Here is a 20,124-nt window from a genome sequence, read left to right as displayed (position 1 = left end):
ACCTCATCATGGAATCACAATTAGACCTCAAAGTGGTCCTATCATTTGTTTCTCCATAGAGGAATTCACATTTCTGCAAACCACTTCATGGCGTGCACCCAAAAAATGTAAACTTAATTTATCTACTAAACATTTATACTTTTTTTTTTAGCATGAGTCATTTTGTGAACAAAAAAATTAAATAAAACTTTTACAAAATCAATATTTATTTAGTTATTGAACAAGAGTACAAAAGTTTAATTAATAAAAAAAATAAATTGACTTTATTGAAAAAAAATACGCAGACTTAATTAAATTTATTTTATTTTTATATATACATTAATAGAATTTATATGACATATTTTTTTATAATATTCTCATTATGAAGAATATTATAATGTAAATAATACAAAAATAACGTAAAGTCACGTTAAATCCAAAATTATTTATGAACATAAAAATAAATAACACTAATTTATTTTACTATACTATTAGTTATATAGTAAGTCTTTCATCTTTTAAATAAAACTTTAAATATATCAACTTTACTATTAAACATAATTGTTTCAATTTAAATTAATTATATAAACTGTAAGAATAAAATAAATATAAAATATATGAAATAAAATTTATACTAAATATAAAATGTACCTTAAAATTGCCAAACATTTTGATAGTTATATATATGTCAGATAATATTAAAAAATTGTTAACTCTTAAAATTAAGTTTATTTTTAAAGTTATGATAATCAGATATAATTTTAATATTATAAATTTGGATTCCTTATCTAATCAATTAATATTATGACAATAATTTTATATTTTAATATTTTTAATTATAAATTGAACGAGTTATATTGTCAAATATCACACTCTTTTCTAATAAACTGATATAAAAATATTTTAATTAAACAATTTTAAAATAAAATCAACTAATTAAAGACTTAATAGTAGTTTATCTTAAAAATTGTCCAATGAAAAAAGGACTATTGCATATGGATTTCGACTTCGACTTGTTACCATGTATCAGTCGGTTATCACTTGGTCAATCACCCTAATTTTTAGGACATATTTAATAATAAATAATAATATGGATTTTTTAATTTAAGAGATTTTTTTTTTTTTTCTTTAGAAACGGAAAACCCAATATTGGAGTTTTTACTGTTCCCAGCTAACCATATTTAATCCTTGTTTGCTATGGGAACAAAACCCTAAGGGTTCTTGCAAGAACCAATCGCCGCCAGATTGATCTCAGCCGTTAAATATAACTCTCTTCATTACCAGCTCCTTATGCTCTACTCTGATATGCCTTAAACCTTACTGAGTTTTTCTTGTTTCCTCATTTCAACTTCTGTTCCTAGATTCTCGTTGGAGTTTGTTTTATTGTTCCTCTTACCTGGACATGGCTCTCCAAGGTTGTCTAGTTTATGTCACGACATCGATTCTTGGGGACTAACCCATATTTCCATTACAGTTATGTGTGGGACTAATGAGCGAGTCTGTAGTTTAGAATTAGAATATTGATTTCGTAGCAGTTTAAGCGATCGAAAGTTTTGATCTTTTGTAGTTTGAAGTTATCTTATTGGACCTGTATATACGGGGTTAGCTGTTTCAAACGTAGGAAGTTTTTATTTTCGGGAGTTTAAGCGTTTCGGCTGTAATTGTAGATATTGTTTAATTATTAGTTTCTGAGTTGTTGTGGTGGGTGATGATCAAATTGGGGTTCTGAATATGTTATCTGAATTGGGTAGGCGACCGATGGTAGGAACTAATGACGGATCATTTGGTGATGATTTAGAGAAGGAAATAGGGTTGTTGCTGCGCGAACAACGAAGGCAAGAGGCTGGTGATCTCGAGAAAGAGCTCAATTTGTACAGAAGTGGTTCTGCGCCTCCAACTGTGGAGGGTTCATTGAGTGCAGTTGGGGGCTTGCTAGGTAATGGAAGCGGTGGTGCTAGTGCTGCGTTTGCTGAGTTTGTTAGTGGCAAAAAGGGGAATGGGCTTGAATCAGAGGAAGAGCTTAGGTCTGATCCTGCTTATCTTTCATACTATTATTCAAATGTGAATTTGAATCCTAGGCTTCCACCTCCTTTGATTTCCAGGGAGGATTGGAGGTTCGCACAAATATTGAAGGGGGGAGGAAGTTCCGTTTTAGGTGGGATTGGAGATAGGCGGAACGTCAATAGGGCTGATAATGGGAAAGGAAGATCTCTGTTCTCTATGCCTCCAGGATTTGATTCAAGGAAACATGAAAGTGGGATTGAGCCTGACAAGGTTCATAGCTCTGCGGAGTGGGGTGGTAATGGGCTGATTGGGTTACCAGGTTTAGGTATTGGGAGTAAACAGAAGAGTATTGCAGAAATCTTTCAGGTGATTTATTTCTACGATTGTGCATAAATATGCTAAATTTTGCTGCTTTTTTATCGTGAATTTCTTGTAACTTCTGTGGGTTGTCTGCTTTATTTTCTTATGGCAGCATTGTGATCAATGGGATCCATTGCTTTTCCTTGGACTATCTGTTGCGGCATTTATTGCTTCATATTGACGTTTGCTTTGAATAGGTCAATCTACTTTTGAGGCAATCACATTTTCTAATTGAAATTTTGCCTATATGACAATTTTATGGAGGGAGTACAAATGTATCTTGTCCCCCCCCCCAACCCCCAATCCCCCTCGCCTAACAGTTAGTATTGTTCCTTTATTATTAAAGATAAGTTTTGAGTCCTTAAGTAATTTTCATCATGCATTTTATTCTGATTGACTTCCACCTAGGCAGTTTATGGCTTATGTTAAATATGGTTATGTAGTTGTTCTGCACAAGAATCTGATTACATTGAGGAAATCTTGTATATTCTCCAATGCACATGAATTTGGCTGTATAAATTACTTAGCAGGTGTGCGCTTGACTGTGGATGTAGTATGTAGCCTTCCTTAATAGATGAAGAAGCTGAGACAGTTGTCTAGAAAGCCATGTTGGAAAATATGCCTTAAAGTTGAGCTTTGAGTTATGATGCTACTTTGAAGTGCATTCCATATGGTCAATGCAACCCTTCCCCCTTTATGTTGTCTGCATGATAGAATCAAATTTTAGGTTGTCAGCAGCCACTTTCTTTCTGATGTCCTTTTACACTTCACAAAGCCTTATGAGGAAAAATATGAAACGCAGTACTAATGAAAAAATTTCTTAACTGTGACCCTTATATAGTTTTTGTGGATTCTGAAGGCTTTTTGGTTGTTCAAGATCTTTTTTCTTTAATTTTTAATTTTTTACACTGGATACCGAGAATTAACTATGTGCTCGACATGCTATTTGTGGGCTTTGGGGAATTTCTTCAATCCTACAGAACATTGCCCCAGTAACTCTTGTTCTGATATGAATCTTTCAACCGGATTCTCTTCTATGCCTAATTACCAGTTTACAAGTTTGGTTTGATACTGGTACAGTTGTTTTTATTTGAAATGTTATTATTGTTATTTAGAGTTATGTGTCCATGCAGGATGATTTGGGGCATGCAACTTCTGGGACAGGGCACCGTTCGCGCCCAGCCAGCAGTAATGCAGTTAATGGAAAAATTGAGACTCCAGCTTCAGCTGAAGCTGAGCTGGCTCATTTGCGCCACAAGCTGTCATCTACAGATACTTTACGATCAGGTTCAAATGGTCGGGGCTCATCTGCTGCCCAAAATATTGGGCCTCCTCCTTATTCTTATGCTGCTGCTGTAGGTTCTTCCTTGTCTAGAAGTACTACTCCTGATCCTCAACTTGTTGCTAGGGTCCCAAGCCCTTGCCCTACACCCATTGGACAGGGGAGGGCTTCTGCATCTGAAAAGAGAGGTGTTACTGGTTCAAACTCATTTAATGGTGTTATATCCCACATAGGCGAGTCTACAGATTTGGCAGCTGCTTTGTCTGGCATGAACTTGTCAACAAATGGTGTGAAGAATGAAGAAAACTGTGAGGATGTTGATATCTTTGGTATCCAAGGAGGTCAGAATCATGAGAAGCAAAATGCTTACATACAGAAAGTTGAATCTAGACATTTACACATGCCTTCCCTCTCTCAATCAGCAAAGATTTCCTACTCTGATTTGGCTAAGAGCAATGGCAGTGGATCAGATGTGAATATCTCAAACTTGGTAGCTGATAGGCATGTTGAACTGCAGAAATCTGGTGTTCATTCTGGCAGTTCTTACATGAAAGGATCACCAACCTCCACTCTTAATAGTGGAGGTGGCTTATCAATGCAGTACCAGCATCTAGATAATGCAAATTCTTCTCTGCCAAACTATGGGTTAAGTGGATATTCAGTCAATCCAGCATTGGCTTCTATGATGGCCAGCCAATTTGGCACTGGTAATCTACCAATGTTATTGGAAAATGTTGCTGCAGCCTCAGCTGTGGCCGTCTCTGGAATGGACTCAAGAGTGCTTGGAGGAGGACTGGGGTCTGGTGCAAATATAACAGCTGCTGCCTCTGAGTCTCATAATCTTGGAAGAGTCGGTAGTCCAATGGCTGGGGGCACCCTTCAGGCACCTTTTGTTGATCCATTATATCTCCAGTACTTGAGGACTCCTGAGTATGCTGCCCATCTTGCAGCTCTTAATGATCCCTCAATTGATAGGAACTATTTAGGTAATTCTTACATGAATATCCTTGAACTTCAGAAAGCTTATGTTGGAGCTCTTTTATCATCTCAGCAATCACAGTCTGCAGTGCCAATTGGCGGTAAATCTGGCACTTCTAGTCATCATGGCTATTATGGGAATCCTGCTTTTGGTGTTGGTATGTCATATCCTGGAAGTCCTTTGGCAAGTCCTGTTATTCCAAATTCTCCAGTTGGACCTGGCAGTCCTATAAGACACAGTGAGCTGAATGTGCATTTTCCTTCCGCGATGAGGAACTTAGCTGGGGGCATCATTGGACCATGGCACTTGGACACAGGAGTAAAAATGGATGATAGCTTTGCATCCACTCTTCTGGAAGAGTTTAAGAGCAACAAAACCAAGTGTCTTGAACTTTCAGAAATTGCTGGCCACGTTGTTGAGTTCAGGTAATTCCTGCTCAAAGAATGATTTGTGCTTGATCATATTTAGTAATCCAAAAATTTTTTCCTGTGGCCTTGACATCTTTTATGAGCAGTGCGGACCAGTATGGAAGTAGGTTCATTCAACAAAAACTTGAGACAGCCACAACTGATGAGAAAAACATGGTTTACAAGGAAATCATGCCCCATGCTCTTGCATTAATGACTGATGTGTTTGGTAATTATGTAATTCAGAAGGTATGTTATCTCTACTTTGTTCATGTCATCAGTTATGGTTTTATTCATCTTACTGGACTTGCAAATGTAACCATGTGTGGTTACAGTTCTTTGAGCACGGGCTTCCTTCACAGAGAAGAGAACTGGCTGGCAAGCTTTTTGGTCATGTTTTGACACTTAGCTTACAAATGTATGGTTGTCGAGTGATCCAGAAGGTACTACTTTTATTTTAATACCAGTTGTTTTGCCTGGTCTTAGATTGGTGGAGCCATAAATGGTATTGAGAAAAACTAGTGCAAAACAAGTGCAACTGTATTACCTGGGTGGTGGACAGTGGACACTTAATGCACAAAAAGTGTCCCTGGAACACAGCCTGGTTCTAATAATGTTTCCTATTTTGAGGTGATAGCAATTCTATGTACTCATTTGTGCTTGATTATCAGGGTGTGACTTAAAATGAGTACTTTAGATGAATATATGCAGTCCTGCAGGATTTGATTGTAACTTTGGCTGTTGAATTTGTTCAGGCAATTGAGGTTGTTGACCTGGACCAGAAGATCAAAATGGTAGAAGAGCTTGATGGTCATGTCATGCGATGTGTACGTGATCAGAACGGGAACCATGTAATCCAAAAGTGTATCGAATGTGTCCCTGAAGAAAATATCCAATTTATTGTCTCAACATTCTTTGATCAAGTTGTGACACTCTCCACCCATCCATATGGGTGCCGTGTGATACAGGTTTCAGAAATTGTTTATATTTTATTTTGAGACTTGGACCTTTCTGGAGGAATAAATTAGAAACTTTTATTGCTTATTAACAGAGGATATTAGAGCACTGCGAGGACCCAAAAACACAAAGTAAAGTCATGGATGAGATTTTAGGAGCGGTTAGCATGTTAGCACAAGATCAATATGGCAACTATGTCGTTCAGGTTGGTATACTTTCCTGAAAATTCTCACTATGGATTCACATGTGGCACTGCCATTTGCAACTGAGGTGTGATTTTGGAAATTTTCATGTTACTTAGGAGTGTGTGGGAGTGCTGGCACTGACATCCAGTATTGTTTGTAGAAAGGAAATATCACTGTATTTCTTGAGATGATTGGCTATGGTCATGGTTGGAATATCTTCTTCTTTTTCCTCACTCACTCTCACTTTTCCAAAAACTGTTTGGCATTTGTTACTGGAATGTTTTGCTCTATTTTCTCTCTCTTATCCTGTCTAAGATATTCCAATTGTAGCAAGTCATTCGTGTCAGAAAGTAGTTTGTTGTTGAATTTTTTCATGTTATCCCCTTACGGAAGGGGTTCTTTTAAAGTTCATCTGGACATTCTGAATACTAGTGGTTATTAGAGTACAATCTGACATGTTATCATGTTCTTTTGTGTAAGGTGGTTGGTTTGAATCATGGTGTTTTTGGGTTCTTCTAAAGTTCATCTGGACTTGCCGAATAAAATTAATCATTAGAGTACAAGGTCACATGTTATCTTGTTCTTTTCTAGAAAGCATGTTAGTTTGAAACATGATGTTCGCTTCTGGTTCAATAAATTACAGGATTATATTAGCAAGTATGATGCTTATAATAGCATTGAATTTAATCATGCACTCGTTTATACTATGCAGTTCTCCTCCCGTTGGCTTTGGATTCCTAGAGTCTTATATTATAAGAATTATCATTATCATTCAAGTGTTTGTCTATATTGCTTTGATTATTCTCTGGTTTTCGTTACTTTTAACAGCATGTGCTGGAGCACGGAAAACCTCATGAACGATCCGCTATTATTAAGGAGTTAGCTGGGAAGATAGTTCAGATGAGCCAGCAGAAGTTCGCCTCCAATGTTGTGGAGAAGTGTTTATCTTTTGGTGGTCCCAGTGAGCGAGAGTTACTGGTGAATGAGATGCTTGGAACCACTGATGAAAATGAGCCTCTTCAGGTTTGCAACTCTTATGAAATTCTATTTCAAGTTACAATGAGATACTAACAACCTTAAAAAAAAAATTTGTCCGTTTCAAGAAAGAGATTCAGAATTTTTACCATTCTGCTGCAAACATGTGATATCTCTTCTCTCCTTTTCCCTTCTATTGTTTTCTGTTTGTGTCTAGGCAATGATGAAAGATCAATTTGCAAACTATGTCGTACAAAAAGTGCTTGAGACTTGTGATGATCAACAACGCGAGTTGATTCTTACTCGAATAAAAATTCATTTAAATGCATTGAAGAAGTATACCTATGGAAAGCATATCGTTGCTCGTGTGGAGAAACTTGTTGCTGCTGGGGGTATGCTTTCTTTCCTTGTTAGTGATTGTGCAAAACTTAATTGTATGCGTTCAAGATCAGCTAATGATCCTACTGGAGGGGAAAGTTTTGTAACTGTCCCAATTAATGATTGTTTGCAGAAAGGAGAATCGCCGCACAGTCTCTGCACCCTGCTTAGGTGGCATAGGAAAGAGAGTTTGTACAGCTAACTGAGGCTAGTGTGAGCTTCGTCTCTTTTGTCCTTCCCGTATTAAAAGCTATGCCTCTACCTATCTTTTTAGACAGGTATGGGCAGACTGAAAATAAATGTTGTTGCTTGTACTGGAAACTGTACATTGTGTAGTTGTAAGGCTTATACATAGAGTTGAGGAAGCTGAGGATCAGATGTTGAGTACGCCTGATGCCCCTGCAAGAGGAGATAAATGACCATACGAGTTCCTAAGGGTGTAAAAAGAAAAAAAATGATCAAATGTTGAGGTAGTCTAAACGCGAATGTACAAATGTTGGTATATGGAGAGCTGTTAATGTTAGGTGAGGCCAGTGTTTTCCTTTCATGTATCGGTATTTTACTCTCTTTTTTTTTCTCCCTCTTTTCTCTTAAAAGTACATTTTTCTTATATTCTCATGTTCATGTCGTGTTGTTTATGCTGATTTTACGTTTTTTCTTCATATCTCTTGTTCTTTTTTTTTTTACCCAGAGTACTCTGCTAAACTAAAATTGAAAATTGTTGATGCATAATGAAATTTTGGTCCCAAACAGAGCTTAAGACTCGCGTTTGATATTCTTGTATCATTGAGATTGGACAGCTTTCCAGAGTTTTAAAATATGTATTTATACATTGTCTATATGTGGGGGGCTAATTATAGGATACCAAGTTTTAGTAGGGTGAAAACATGGATAACCAATAAAATTGGGAAAATAAGCTCTTCCAACGAAGATACTTGAAAGAATTTAAGTAGCCACAAGAATCTGATGTTTGCCTAAAGTTTCAGTAATTACATTCTTTAAAAGGATTTTTTTTTCTGCATTTTTTGTCATATATTTGGAGCTCTTGCAAAAAATTAATCAATAAGAGTTTTTTTTTATTATCAGAAGATTGTCTTTTTAAAAAGTTATTTGACTTTTTTATTGAATTTTGATAATTTTAATGTAATCACTAAATCTTTTTTATACATCTTCTAAGCATATTTTAATTTTTAATAATGTAATTAATTAATAAAAATAAATTATTTTCTTCAAAATGTTATCCAAAGACTTGGGTTAATTTTGTTTCTCACCTTCATGTTTAGTTATCGGACCAAATTGTGATCCAAATTTCAATATATTTTCTGAATAGCTCTTAGCATGAAACAGCAAAGGCCATGATTGGTGCAACCGCTAGCCAGATGTACACAAGTTATTTTAAATGGTAGGAATGCTTGGCTTCAATTCAACTAGCTACGGTTAAAAAAAAAAAAATCAACTTGCAAGTTGGGAAGCAATAAGCATCCATTCAAACCTGTAAACTCTCAGCTTATGCAAAAAGAGGCAAGCTTTTCCCATTTCTACTTCAGATTTCTTGTTGGTTTTGTTTCTGCTATGAAATTCCTGATTAAGAAATGTAAATAATTTTGGACCTTTTCTTAATTTTTTTGAGTTCTAATGGGGGAAAAGCTTCCTTTTGCATCAACTATCTAGGCTTATCAAAGTTAAACACGACAAGAAAGAATCAAAATGTAAACCAACTCTTCAAAATGCCAAAATCTAGAGATACATTATACATCTGCAAATGCTAATCATCATCATCATCCTCATTAATCTTCTGCCCAAATCCCCTAGGTCCTGCCCTTGCTCTCACCCTTCTTTTTTTCCCATTCTTCTTCTTCGTGGCCTTCTCTTCCTTCTCAAACTTCTCTTTCTCCCTCTTCTCCAAGAAATCAGTTACTCCTAAATATATTACCTGCAAACCAAAATTCTCAAATTCACATTGAAAGCTAACAATCAACGTATAAAATCAGGAACCCACATCCCAAGATTTCATCTTTGGTTAGTGCACTAAAAACCCATTATCTTTTAATAGCGAAAAAACCCCTAATTTGAGAATTGAAGTCAGAATTTACCCCAACAGTGAGGATGGACAAAACAGCAAAGGCAACGAAGAGAAGAGCCGATATGATGTTGGCGGTTCCATCATCAGTGGAGAAGACTATCTGCTGAGAGCTCTCAAGAGGGGTTACAGTGTCTGAAGGCAAGGCCTCCTCAGGGGTAGCGTAGGTCCTCCATACATGGGTTTCCCGTAGGAGAATCTTGTGGAAATGGAAGGCTGTTTTTGGTCTGAGGGGCGTCGATGAGGAGGTGAAGGGCAGAATTGCGGAGTGGGTGGTAATAAGAGAAGAATGATGAGACTTGGAGGCGGTAATTGAAAGAAGAGGAGGAGGTGGAGTCAGAAATACACATGCCATAGCCATGGTCCTAAGCGTGGCTCATCTGTTGCTCCTTCTATCCTGAGCTTTTACAGGGAGAGCCACGGAAGATTGATAGATGGGTTAGCGGGCGAAGAAAAATTGGGCGTGGGTGATGACAGATTGGGCCTTTTTTTAAATAATAAAAATAATACTGTATTTAGGATTAAATAATAAAACATACTTATTTTTATATTTTAATTGTTTTAAAATTAAGATTATAATATAAGTTGATTCTGTGCTTATAATAATTTTTATTGCTGGTATCGCACCGCATGAAATTTCTGTTTGGTTTCAAACTATATAAAAAAAATGCACTGCTCTTTTTTTTTTTTTTTTTTTCCTCAAAAAATCGTCAGTTCTCTTCCCTAAATTTGATGTTTTCTCGCTGAAAATTAATTACTACAATATTTTACAAAAATTGCAATGAAGTAGTAATTTAAGGTGTTATGTAAATAGATGTACGCAGTTATTAAAATTTTTTTAAAGTTATATTAAACTCTAAAAAAATATATTTAATTTCAGTTTTATAATTTTTAAATAAATATATTTTTATTGATTTAACAAATTAAATATGTTTGACATATCATTTTCTGTTATTCTTGATATTGCCAGCCTACGAAAAAATATATATATATATATATATATGAGATAAAACTAATTATATGCAAAATAATTTGGTTAAAATGACTTAATAATAAATAAAAATTTAAATAAAACCAGATAATATAAATTCATAATTACTATTCATATTTTTTAATACCAAAATAATTTTTAAGAAAATAATAATAATTATTTTACTTTAAAATTATTTACTTCGAAGAGAGCATGTAAAACAAATACTCATTTATAATATTATATTTTTCATAAATGGTCTGAATATAATAATATCTATAATTATTTAAAAAAATACACATAATTCAGTTTCTGATTGAAAATTTATTATTGTAAACCAATAACTTAATGTGATTAGTTTACCTTCATTCTGCAGCGCTTTTTACTCTCCATGCTAGCTCTCAGGTGTCAGCAACACTCTCCTTTCCTATTGGTCCAAGAAGAGGAACAAACCAATAAAACTGAAATTGAAGGGCAAAGTCGGCAATCCAACTAACATCAATTACCAAAATAACCTTAAAAAGTGCATGCACTTTGCCGACTCAGCAACGACCCACAATCAAAGACACCGACTTGCTTACATGTAAAAGACCCATCGCAAATTGCAGAATAAAGAAGATGCCAGCTGGACTTATTATTTTTTTAATCTGAGCTGGACAGAGAGACTACAAAGCTCTAAATTGAGACGGAGTAAGAAAAAGGATGGTTATCCTTTGAAGGATAGATATTTACAGGTATCAAAAATATCTGGACAAGTCGTCCACGTTGGCACCAGCGTGCTCATCTGGAATCTATTATTGCACTTGCTCTGTCCTTTTTGTTTTCCTCCCTAAAGTGCAAGAAGTAATATTATATATTATATAATATTTTCTTTTCCTTCCCTTCCATCCAAACAGGCCCTCGAAATATCTTCCCTCGTTGCTCCGACTCATCCAATTTTCAATTTTTAACCGATCAAATTTGGGGACTTTGGAGAGTAAAAATTATGGGAGAGGAAGTGAAGATGAGAGAGCACGAAGCCAACGGAGATGAAGAGAGAGTTGCACTGTGGGAGATTGGCCTGCCTTCTGCCGATGATCTCACCCCTTTGTCTCAACTGTTAATTCCCCCGGAACTTGCATCGGCATTCAGTATCTCGCCGGAACCTCACCGCACGATTCTAGAAGTCAACCAAGCTTCGAAAAATACTATCACGAATCTCCGTGGCGCCGGGGGTGGGGGACAGTTAAACGCGCTGTCGTCGAATAATTTCAAGTCTTATAATGAAGACCGAACTCGTTACCCTATGGTCGTAGAGCCGGAGGCGGAGGAGAACAATATGGATCTGGACGTTTCGGGATACGAGTCGAGGAAGTTGAGGAAAATTGATTCGGAAGAGGCGGATTCAGCTTTGAGAACGGAGAATTCCGACGAAGATCCGTCGGCAAAGACGCTGAAACGTCCACGTCTCGTGTGGACCCCGCAGCTGCACAAGAGATTCGTCGATGTGGTGGGTTATCTCGGTATCAAAAGCGCTGTACCGAAGACCATCATGCAGTTGATGAACGTGGAAGGTTTGACCCGCGAGAATGTGGCGAGCCATTTGCAGAAGTACCGCCTTTATTTGAAGAGGATGCAGGGGTTGTCGAGTGAGGGTCCCTCGTCTTCTGATCAGTTGTTTGCCTCCACACCCTTGCCGCAGAGCTTGCGTGAGAGTGGTAGTGGCGGTGGTGGAGGGAGTGGAACCGCCCACGTGAATGGACATTTGGGAATGTCCATTCCTGCCCCTTATCATCCCGCGGCGGGCCCGATTATGCCAATGCCGGTATATGGGCACATGGGGATACAAATGGGCAATAATCATCACCATCATGGGTTCGATGGTCATATGCCCTATAACATGTTACAACAGAGGGATTGGAGCGGGAATAATTATGGTTCGGGCGCATCTTACCCGCATTATACCCAGCATGTTGCTTCTCCTAACGGTAAAAAGTGATCGAATGACGACTTAACTTTCACACGTTTTAGGGACGGAGACAGAGAGGTGAGTTTGTCTATTTGGATTGCTAAGATATAAAGTATTGCTCAGTTGATATTGTTTCTGTTTTGATAATGAAAAAGGAATATGGCTCTTTCACTTTTGAGAAGTCTAATTTTGGTGCTTGCTTATAAACGGTACTACTTAGTTATGTTGGAACTGCAATTATGAAAATGTCATTGCTGAAGGTCACTTGTAGAAATGCTGCCTCTTCCAGAAATATTTCTTGCCAGAGAGTTAGAGGCCTGGTGTTTTGAACTGGTTCTCAGACCTGAAGGGAATATTTCTGCTGGTACACAATCAATGCAGGGCCTATTGTTTAGTATATGCCATTGCGTGAATGCCGTTTTTCAAATCCCGCATTGTTTATATACCAACGCGTGTTTCACAATTCATAAGATGCTGCAAATCAGTTTTGTCCAATCCTGTAAGTAGTAAATGATGAGTGGAATTGGGAACTGATATTGTTGGATCAACTGCCTGTGGATAGGGGATAAGTGTCTTAAAGGTTATTGGTGGATTAAATTTCGTACACTTATTTTTTCTAAAAACAGATATTCTTAATTTTAGTAGAAAGAAGTGTTATTTACAAAGCCATGGCATTGAAAATGAAACTTTTGTTTACAGAATTTGCTGATCTGTTTGTTAAACAGTTTCCTCCTATTTGGTTTATTCTGACAATGCACAAGAAATCTGAAAGCAGACATGAAATGCATACATTTTCTGTTGTTTATGGATGAAAGGTCTAGGATCTGAAACCAAATCCTGTCCACTAAAACTAGGGTAATGAAGGAACCACACCCCAAAAGCGAAATCATATTTGCAGGACAAACAGCAGAACTAAGACTGCAGAATTATTGTGAAACAAATTAGTAGAGCACAATAGGCCTACTCTTCAATGCTGCTCAATGGCATGTCTATATGCTCTTCCTGAAGCAGAAAACGTCACATTCTCACATCTACACTCTATCCAGCTGTGAACCATTGGTGCCGATATCACTTGTTATAACTGGGAAGCAAGAGAGAGATATACAGTGGTATCTTTTTTAAAATTAGAAGATTAAACTATTAGTTTCTGGGCCTTTTTATGTGAATCTACTATTAACATGATCATTATCCCAATGATTTAGCATTTCTAAAAAGTTAAAGCGCTTGCTCTATTTGAGGGAAACAAAGTTGTGACTTGAATGGGGGTTTGTGGATGCACATCATTATGCATCCCTTTACTGAAATTGGTACATGGATATTTGAAGCTTGCATTTTGTGTATCCATCTTCCAACTTTTGGCTCTTTAGTTAGTTTATTGTCATTTTGAATAGTGGATTCTTTTGTAGTTATTTATTTTTAGTCATGAATTTGTTTTAATTTCATTTTGGGTGATATTATTATGTGGTGATTTACATAAAGAATACCTCTGTTCAGATATCTGGTTAATTTCATTTTGAATGATATTACTGTGTATTGTGTTTATAATTATAATGATTAACTATGGTTGGAATTCATAATCATTAAAAAATTTCCTGTATTATTATCCATTGAACATTTATTCTTTGACCGGCCCTTTCATTTTAGTAATATCAAATTACAGGTTTGAAATTTACCTGATTTTCAAAAAAGCCACTAACAAGTAACAGGTTCCAAGGTTTTACATTTTTGCTCTTCATTGTCTGCTTTATTTTGGGAGCTCCAATTAATTGGCTCTCTGTATTTATCCATTTTCTGTAGATTATGAAGTATGAGCAAACCTGCTATGCATTAACTCTGGCTGAGAATTTGCACATTTGACAGACATGAGAGAGGTTTTCAGGAAGGCATATATGGAGAAAATTCAAAGACATTTCAGATGTGATGCAGTCCATGAATATCTGCAAGAACCATGAATACTTACAATTCTTATCTGGATACTTATCTTATTAATCTGAGGACAGCCAAAGGATCTGGCTCATCTCTTACAGTTACTTCAGATGATGACAGCTTGTAGCTTACACTCATAACCTGTTCTTTAATTTTATAAATGTTAATAGTTCTATAACTGGATATATTAAACTACCTAGTTTGGCAATATAAGGAAAGTGAATAAAGGAGCACTAAAAGAGTTCTCATTTATTTAAAGCAATTTCAATTTTTGTGGGATAGTCCTTATGAAGAATTTCTATATATATATATTGTGCTGTGTATGGATTATTTTTGTACATTGATGAGGACTGCATATTTTGCTGTTCTTTATTCAAATCCTAGACCTCTGGAGTTAGTTTGTATCTTGTGACAACTGTGGCCACTGGCCAGTGGCTTTGAGGTGGTGTTCACTTCTTTGCTATAGAATGATGGATATATTATATTTTAAGGACTTGAGATTCATTTAATATTGGTGGCTGCATATGTGGATTGATGCCTAAGAAGTTCATTTCTTGAAGGTATGGACGATTGTGGTTTCTCATGGCATACTGATTGGATGGATAAAATCTGCTTAGTCTGTATAGATGCACCCCAGAAGAAATTTTTTATGTTCTGTGCCTTCAAGGTGAAGGGGCATCTTAGGTTTATGATCAGTTGACCCCCCACTGCGAATTGTGCTTGTAGTATTATATTCATGCCGTCTATCACATGTTTTCATGCGCCTTGATGGCTTGACCTGATACTCGATAGTGTTCTTGTTGCTTCCTGTCATTGATTCCTTGCTCCTGATTTTGCTCATTCGCTAGTTATTTCTGTTATGTTGTAACTTATATTCTACATGTCTTCCTTATCACACTTCATTGCATTTCTTGAATTAAAATCTTGTATTGGAGATGAATTGATGCAGTCTACTTGTCCTATGGCCACCCAGCTTTCCCATTCGAGTCAAATAATTTCAGTTGTTGGGATTACTTAGGCCAGAACTATGTACTGTTTCACTGCAAGGTTGAAGCCCCATTATTCTGGTTAGGCCAACTGTTTTCCAGGCGATTTAAATGAGCAAAACTTGAGGTTGGTGCTTGCTCCGATTATTACCTGATAGGCTGATAGACTGTTTTGGGTGATAAAAGGGCTGTTGGAACTGTAACACGATATGGAAGTTGAAATTTACCACTGTAAATTATAAGATGTGCTAAATGTTCCCAAAGTTTGTAAGGAGAATATGGCAAACGGCTAGGGATAATCAGTTGTTTGTGTACAGGAATCAAAGAAACTTCTGCGACGGATAGTGAAAGAACCACTCAAAGCCGTTGAAGCACTTGGAATGACGTAGGACCTTTTTTTAAAAAAAAAAAAATTAAATGGTCCAATAATGTTTTTTCATTTAAAATATTTTCGCTCTACCTCAGCTATTTTATTGCTGATATGAAACAATAATTTTATAGAAATTTTTATGCAAAGCAATTAATTTTAGATTTTATAAATCGAATTTACTTTTTACTATCGGCGTTTGGAGGTTTACGATAGTTTTTCAAAAAAAAATTTCGAGACACAGCTTAAAGGAATTTCAAGATATACGACTTTTAGAAGTGTAACGAGAATCACAAGCTGTTTACAAAATTTGAGATGAAAATTTCATTATTTAAAGGTTAACTTTATATTTTTATTATTTTTTAATATTTTTTTATAATTTTCATATTATGGTTTTTACTGTTATAAATAGTCATTTTTTTAACTGTTTGAGACATTTTTGAATTTTTGAGATTTCAATAAGAAAGTTTAATTTTTATCTTTTCGTTTTTTAAATTTCGTCTTACCCGAACATTATTGGTTAAAACTCTTGATAGAGTCTAATCAGTCCTATTTCAGTTGGTATCAGTGCAAAGTTTATCCATGGCCGACAATCAAGAGGAACGACTTGTGGCAATTGAGGCATTCTTGGCAGAATTGAGAGAGATGATCAAACAGCTAGCCCTACGACGGGGTAACAATCAACTTGCCGCAGCCAAACACCCACAGCCAGTTTCAAATCCTGTGGCCGCAAATCCCCAACAGAATTATCACGAAGGTTACAAGATAATGATAGACCTTCAAAACTTTTCTAGTTCGTTAGATGTAAAATTTGTTCTTAATTAGTCGACGGAGGTTGATCGATTTTTCGAAGTTATAAACGTGGAAAATGGTCGATAGGTTTCGATTGTGGCTGATAAATTAAAGATTGGTGCAGTAGCATAGTGGAATTCTGTTCAAAATGAACGCTATCACAGGAGGCTGGAACCTATACGAAATTGGCTGTTGATGAAGCAGATGATTGAATAACGATTCTTGCCTAGTGATCACGCTCAGGTTTTGTATAATCAGTATCATGACGGCATTCAAGGAAGTCAAAAGGTGGATGAATATACAGAAAAGTTTTTGAGATTGCAGGCGAGATATGAAAACTGTGAGAACGAAGCCTAGCAAGTTGCTCATTATCAGAGGGGACTGAATCATAAAATTCGTTGTAGGATGGGAGTAGTTGCGATTTTCACTTTGATAGATGTCATTGAGATGGCAAAAAAAGCGAAAGAACGTGTTGATTGGCAGCCTCGATATCAGTCTAATCGAAATTTTAATTACATAATTCTGATAGAAACTCAGCAGTATAGAGGTAATTACAACGGACAACCTTCTAGGGTTATAAATTCTGGCAATCCTCAAAATACTGTAGAAGAAAGGAGAGATAGTAAGGGAAAAATAGTCATCAATACAGCAGATAAAGGAGACAAAATCAATCCTTATCAGAAACCAACCGGAGACTTGTGTTGTCGCTGCAGACAACTTGGTCATCGATCGAATAATTGTCTAGAATGCAAAGGAGTTAATAATGATCGCTGACAGGTTAATATAGTTGAGAAGGTAGTTAAATCTGAGGAGGAAGTGGATGACGACAATGAATCTTGTAACGACCCGGAAACTGGACCGCTACCGGCGGTAGGATTAAAATTTACTTAAGGTCGCCGGAACCTGTAGCAAGCCTACTATACATTCTGTGTACCTGATAAAATCCCATACATGATCATACATTTTCATAAAACTTAAACATTTCACGAACCAATGCCTGACCTGTGCATGCATTATAAACTGTATACATAAAACTCACACTAGAGCCCTCATCAAATGCTCTACTATAGTAAACATCACATGTCTCAAGCTTGGTTCAAGCATAACTCATTATTAAAACTTTTACATAAAGATCATGAATAACAGGGATTACAAAGATAAAAACTGTAATACCCGGCTAGATTCCGGCATCGGAATCCCTACCTTCCGGTGGAATCTCCGTTGGAATCTGGAATTTTTGAAGATGCCAGAGGCTTCTAGAGGGGTAAATGTGTTTTCTAAAATGTTTTTACTGATTTCATGGTTTTAAATGAAAAAGAATTGAGTTTTGAAAAGAAAAGACCAAGGAGGCATTTGCCAGGTTCGGCCGCCGAAAGTGAAGTTCGGCCGCCGAACATGGAAAGGCTTCGGGAGCGCCTTTGGCCTCCGAAAGTCTTGTTTGAACGAGTCAAGGTTCGGCCGCCGAAAGTCAAGTTCGGCCGCCGAACATGCATGAGTTTAGGGGGCACGTTAGGCTGCCGAAGGTCTTCGACCAGGCCACCTATAAAGAGCCCTCAGATCGGAAATGGGCGAGTTTTCTCCCCTTTCTCGAGCTCAGGTGAGTTTTTATCCTCCCTTGGCCGTTTTCATGTTTTTCTTCATCTCCTTCATGTTTTCATGAGTTTCATGGTTATTTTGAAGAGTTTTCAAGCTTAGATCGAAGTTTTGGGAGCTTGGAGCTTTTGGAGCTTGGATTCTCCACACCTCCGAGTTAGAGATCACGCAACCCTCGATCTTTAAGAGGTAAGTGTAGATCTCTGCTTTCCTAGTGTCTTTTGAAGTTTTATGAAGGTTTTAATGGTAGAGTATGGGTAGATATGCATGTTAGGATTTATGTGGGTTTTATGCCCAATGTATGTTATGTGATGCTCATGTATGTTTATATGATGCTATGTAGGAGGTTTAAGCTAGTCTATGCATGTGGGAGTGAGTATGCATGATGAGGAGAGAGTATGTGAGGATTTGGGTTGTTTTGATGGTTTTGGCCTATGTGGGCCATAAGCTATCTATGTATGTTTTGATGTTGTTTTTGGAGTTTAATCAAGCTATTAAGCTCCTTTGTGCATGGTTAAGGGTTTATGCATGTTTTGGTAAGGTTGGGTGCTTGTTTTGAGGTGTTTGGAAGGTTTGGGAGGCTTGAATGCATGAGAAGCTGAGTTCTGCCCTTCTGGGAAGAACTCAGGTTCGGCCGCCGAAGGTGGTTTCGGCCGCCGAACCTGCCTTTGGATGCATGGATTGGCCGCCTAACCTTGCCCCTGAAAGCTGAGTTTTGGCTTGAAAGCAGACTTTCGGCCGCCGAAGGAAGGATTCGGCCGCCGAAAGTGCCTGACTTTCGTCTCTGGAGTGGGACTTTCGGCCGCCGAAGGTGCCGCCGAAAGTGCCCGAGTTTCGTCTCTGGAGGGAGGGTTCGGCCGCCGAAGGTGCCGCCGAAAGTGCCCTGTCCAGCCTTTTCAAGGTTGTTTTTTTATGCATGTTTAAGTGATATTTTAAGGGGTTTTTGGGTAGTTGTTTATGAGTTGTTTAGAGTGTGTTGGCACCTCATTCGAGTCCACCTGTGTAGGATCGGACCCGAGGGATCGAGGAGGCCATCAGTGTTAGCTGTTGCGGAGTCAGTTCAGCGTCTGCCAGAGGTGAGTAGAACTAAACTTAATATTTATTTTATGAAATCAAATGCCTAAAGCATGCTCATGCATCATGTTTATATGTAATAGGTTGATTGCACTAGTTACACGAATATGAAGCATTGCATTATTTACTGTTGATGGAGATTGGACCAAGGACGACCCCACTAGCCCTATGGATAAGACCTGGCTGGGCCAGGCATTACGAAGTCCTGTGGTGCCCTTTATGGTGGCCGGGCAAATAGCTTAGGGATGTTTTGGGGTTGGGTCCAATCCGTGATATGATTTGTTTGTGCTGTGACGCATTTCATGAAAGCACGTAATTAATGAACTGTTTTCTTTGTTTCTACTCACTGGGCTTTTTAGCTCACCCCTCTCCCCTAACCCCAGTGTTGCAGGTTTGAGGTTGATCGGGAAGTCTCAAGAGTAAAGGTTTTGCTTATGTAATAGTATTAGCTTAGTACTTTTAGTGTGGACATGTATTATAAATTGATATAATGATTTGCAAGAGAATGTAATGTAAAGTTAAGTGGAGGTATGTTTATGGTTTAGTAATGTGCTTGGCCCTAAGACTTGGTTAGTCCCTGTTTAGTACATGATGTATGTTATGGTTTAATGTTGAGTTGTGTTTGAACTAATCTTGTGGCATGTGTTGTTTACCACGCTATGTTAATTGATGAGGACCTTAGTGGAGGTCTTATGTTTGTGTTCTGATGCATGCACAGGTTAGGTTCTAGTTCTTTGGATGTGTCTCCGGCTTGATGTATGTTATGTTGACCCAACTAGAGTTTTGATGAGGGCTCTAGTAGGGGGGGTTTCTTTATGTTTTCAGTTATGTCGCATACAGGTCAGGCTCGGTATATACATCAGATGTTTAAGTTTTTATGTT

At 37.3% G+C, this 20,124-nt stretch overlaps 3 protein-coding genes across 6 annotated transcripts; 2 read left to right on the top strand and 1 right to left on the bottom strand.

Annotated features, from left to right (window-relative positions):
• The first annotated feature begins 1,143 nt into the window (after positions 1–1,143).
• Positions 1,144–8,167, top strand: LOC110621476 (pumilio homolog 2). Of its 2 annotated transcripts, XM_021765780.2 has the most exons (9): positions 1,144–2,349; positions 3,477–5,029; positions 5,119–5,260; positions 5,347–5,454; positions 5,767–5,979; positions 6,063–6,173; positions 6,982–7,176; positions 7,346–7,520; positions 7,640–8,167. In XM_021765780.2, exons 1-9 carry the CDS (start codon positions 1,711–1,713, stop codon positions 7,675–7,677), a joined length of 3,174 nt encoding a protein of 1,057 aa, XP_021621472.1. In that variant the 5' UTR covers positions 1,144–1,710; the 3' UTR covers positions 7,678–8,167. The 2 variants fall into 2 exon arrangements, with proteins under 2 accessions (XP_021621472.1, XP_043815465.1); XM_043959530.1 differs by lacking the exon at positions 5,347–5,454.
• Positions 8,168–9,205: 1,038 nt separating this feature from the next.
• On the bottom strand, positions 9,206–10,051 carry LOC110620399. The gene is made up of 2 exons (XM_021764124.2): positions 9,600–10,051; positions 9,206–9,439 (listed from the first exon to the last, which is right to left on the bottom strand). The coding sequence occupies exons 1-2, from the start codon at positions 9,945–9,947 to the stop codon at positions 9,272–9,274; spliced, it is 516 nt and encodes a 171-aa protein (XP_021619816.1). The 5' UTR covers positions 9,948–10,051; the 3' UTR covers positions 9,206–9,271.
• A 1,346-nt stretch (positions 10,052–11,397) lies between these two features.
• On the top strand, positions 11,398–14,692 carry LOC110621048 (transcription factor LUX). 3 transcript variants are annotated; one of them, XM_021765279.2, is made up of 2 exons: positions 11,398–12,582; positions 14,365–14,692. In XM_021765279.2, exon 1 carries the CDS (start codon positions 11,542–11,544, stop codon positions 12,532–12,534), a length of 993 nt encoding a protein of 330 aa, XP_021620971.1. In that variant the 5' UTR covers positions 11,398–11,541; the 3' UTR covers positions 12,535–12,582; positions 14,365–14,692. The 3 variants fall into 3 exon arrangements, with proteins under 3 accessions (XP_021620971.1, XP_043815454.1, XP_021620809.1); XM_043959519.1 differs by lacking the exon at positions 14,365–14,692 and adding an exon at positions 12,765–13,655; XM_021765117.2 differs by having other exon boundaries at positions 11,399–12,582; positions 14,302–14,692.
• Positions 14,693–20,124: the final 5,432 nt, after the last annotated feature.

The sequence above is a fragment of the Manihot esculenta genome, chromosome 1 (assembly GCF_001659605.2).
Source record: "Manihot esculenta cultivar AM560-2 chromosome 1, M.esculenta_v8, whole genome shotgun sequence".
NCBI classification, from domain to species: Eukaryota; Viridiplantae; Streptophyta; class Magnoliopsida; order Malpighiales; family Euphorbiaceae; genus Manihot; species Manihot esculenta.
Note: the sequence above shows the minus strand (reverse complement) of the source record. Positions and strands in the feature narration are given on the sequence as shown.

What these genes read in the sequence shown, in the direction of transcription:
- LOC110621476 (XM_021765780.2), top strand. Translation starts at nt 1,711, where the DNA reads ATGTTATCTGAATTGGGTAGGCGACCGATGGTAGGAACTAATGACGGA. An exon ending in GTATTGCAGAAATCTTTCAG is followed by an intron (nt 2,350 to 3,476) that starts GTGATTTATTTC and finishes GTGTCCATGCAG; the next exon opens with GATGATTTGGGGCATGCAAC. An exon ending in ATGGGTGCCGTGTGATACAG is followed by an intron (nt 5,980 to 6,062) that starts GTTTCAGAAATT and finishes GCTTATTAACAG; the next exon opens with AGGATATTAGAGCACTGCGA.
- LOC110620399 (XM_021764124.2), bottom strand. Translation starts at nt 9,947, where the DNA reads ATGGCTATGGCATGTGTATTTCTGACTCCACCTCCTCCTCTTCTTTCA. An exon ending in TGTCCATCCTCACTGTTGGG is followed by an intron (nt 9,440 to 9,599) that starts GTAAATTCTGAC and finishes TTTGGTTTGCAG; the next exon opens with GTAATATATTTAGGAGTAAC.
- LOC110621048 (XM_021765279.2), top strand. Translation starts at nt 11,542, where the DNA reads ATGGGAGAGGAAGTGAAGATGAGAGAGCACGAAGCCAACGGAGATGAA.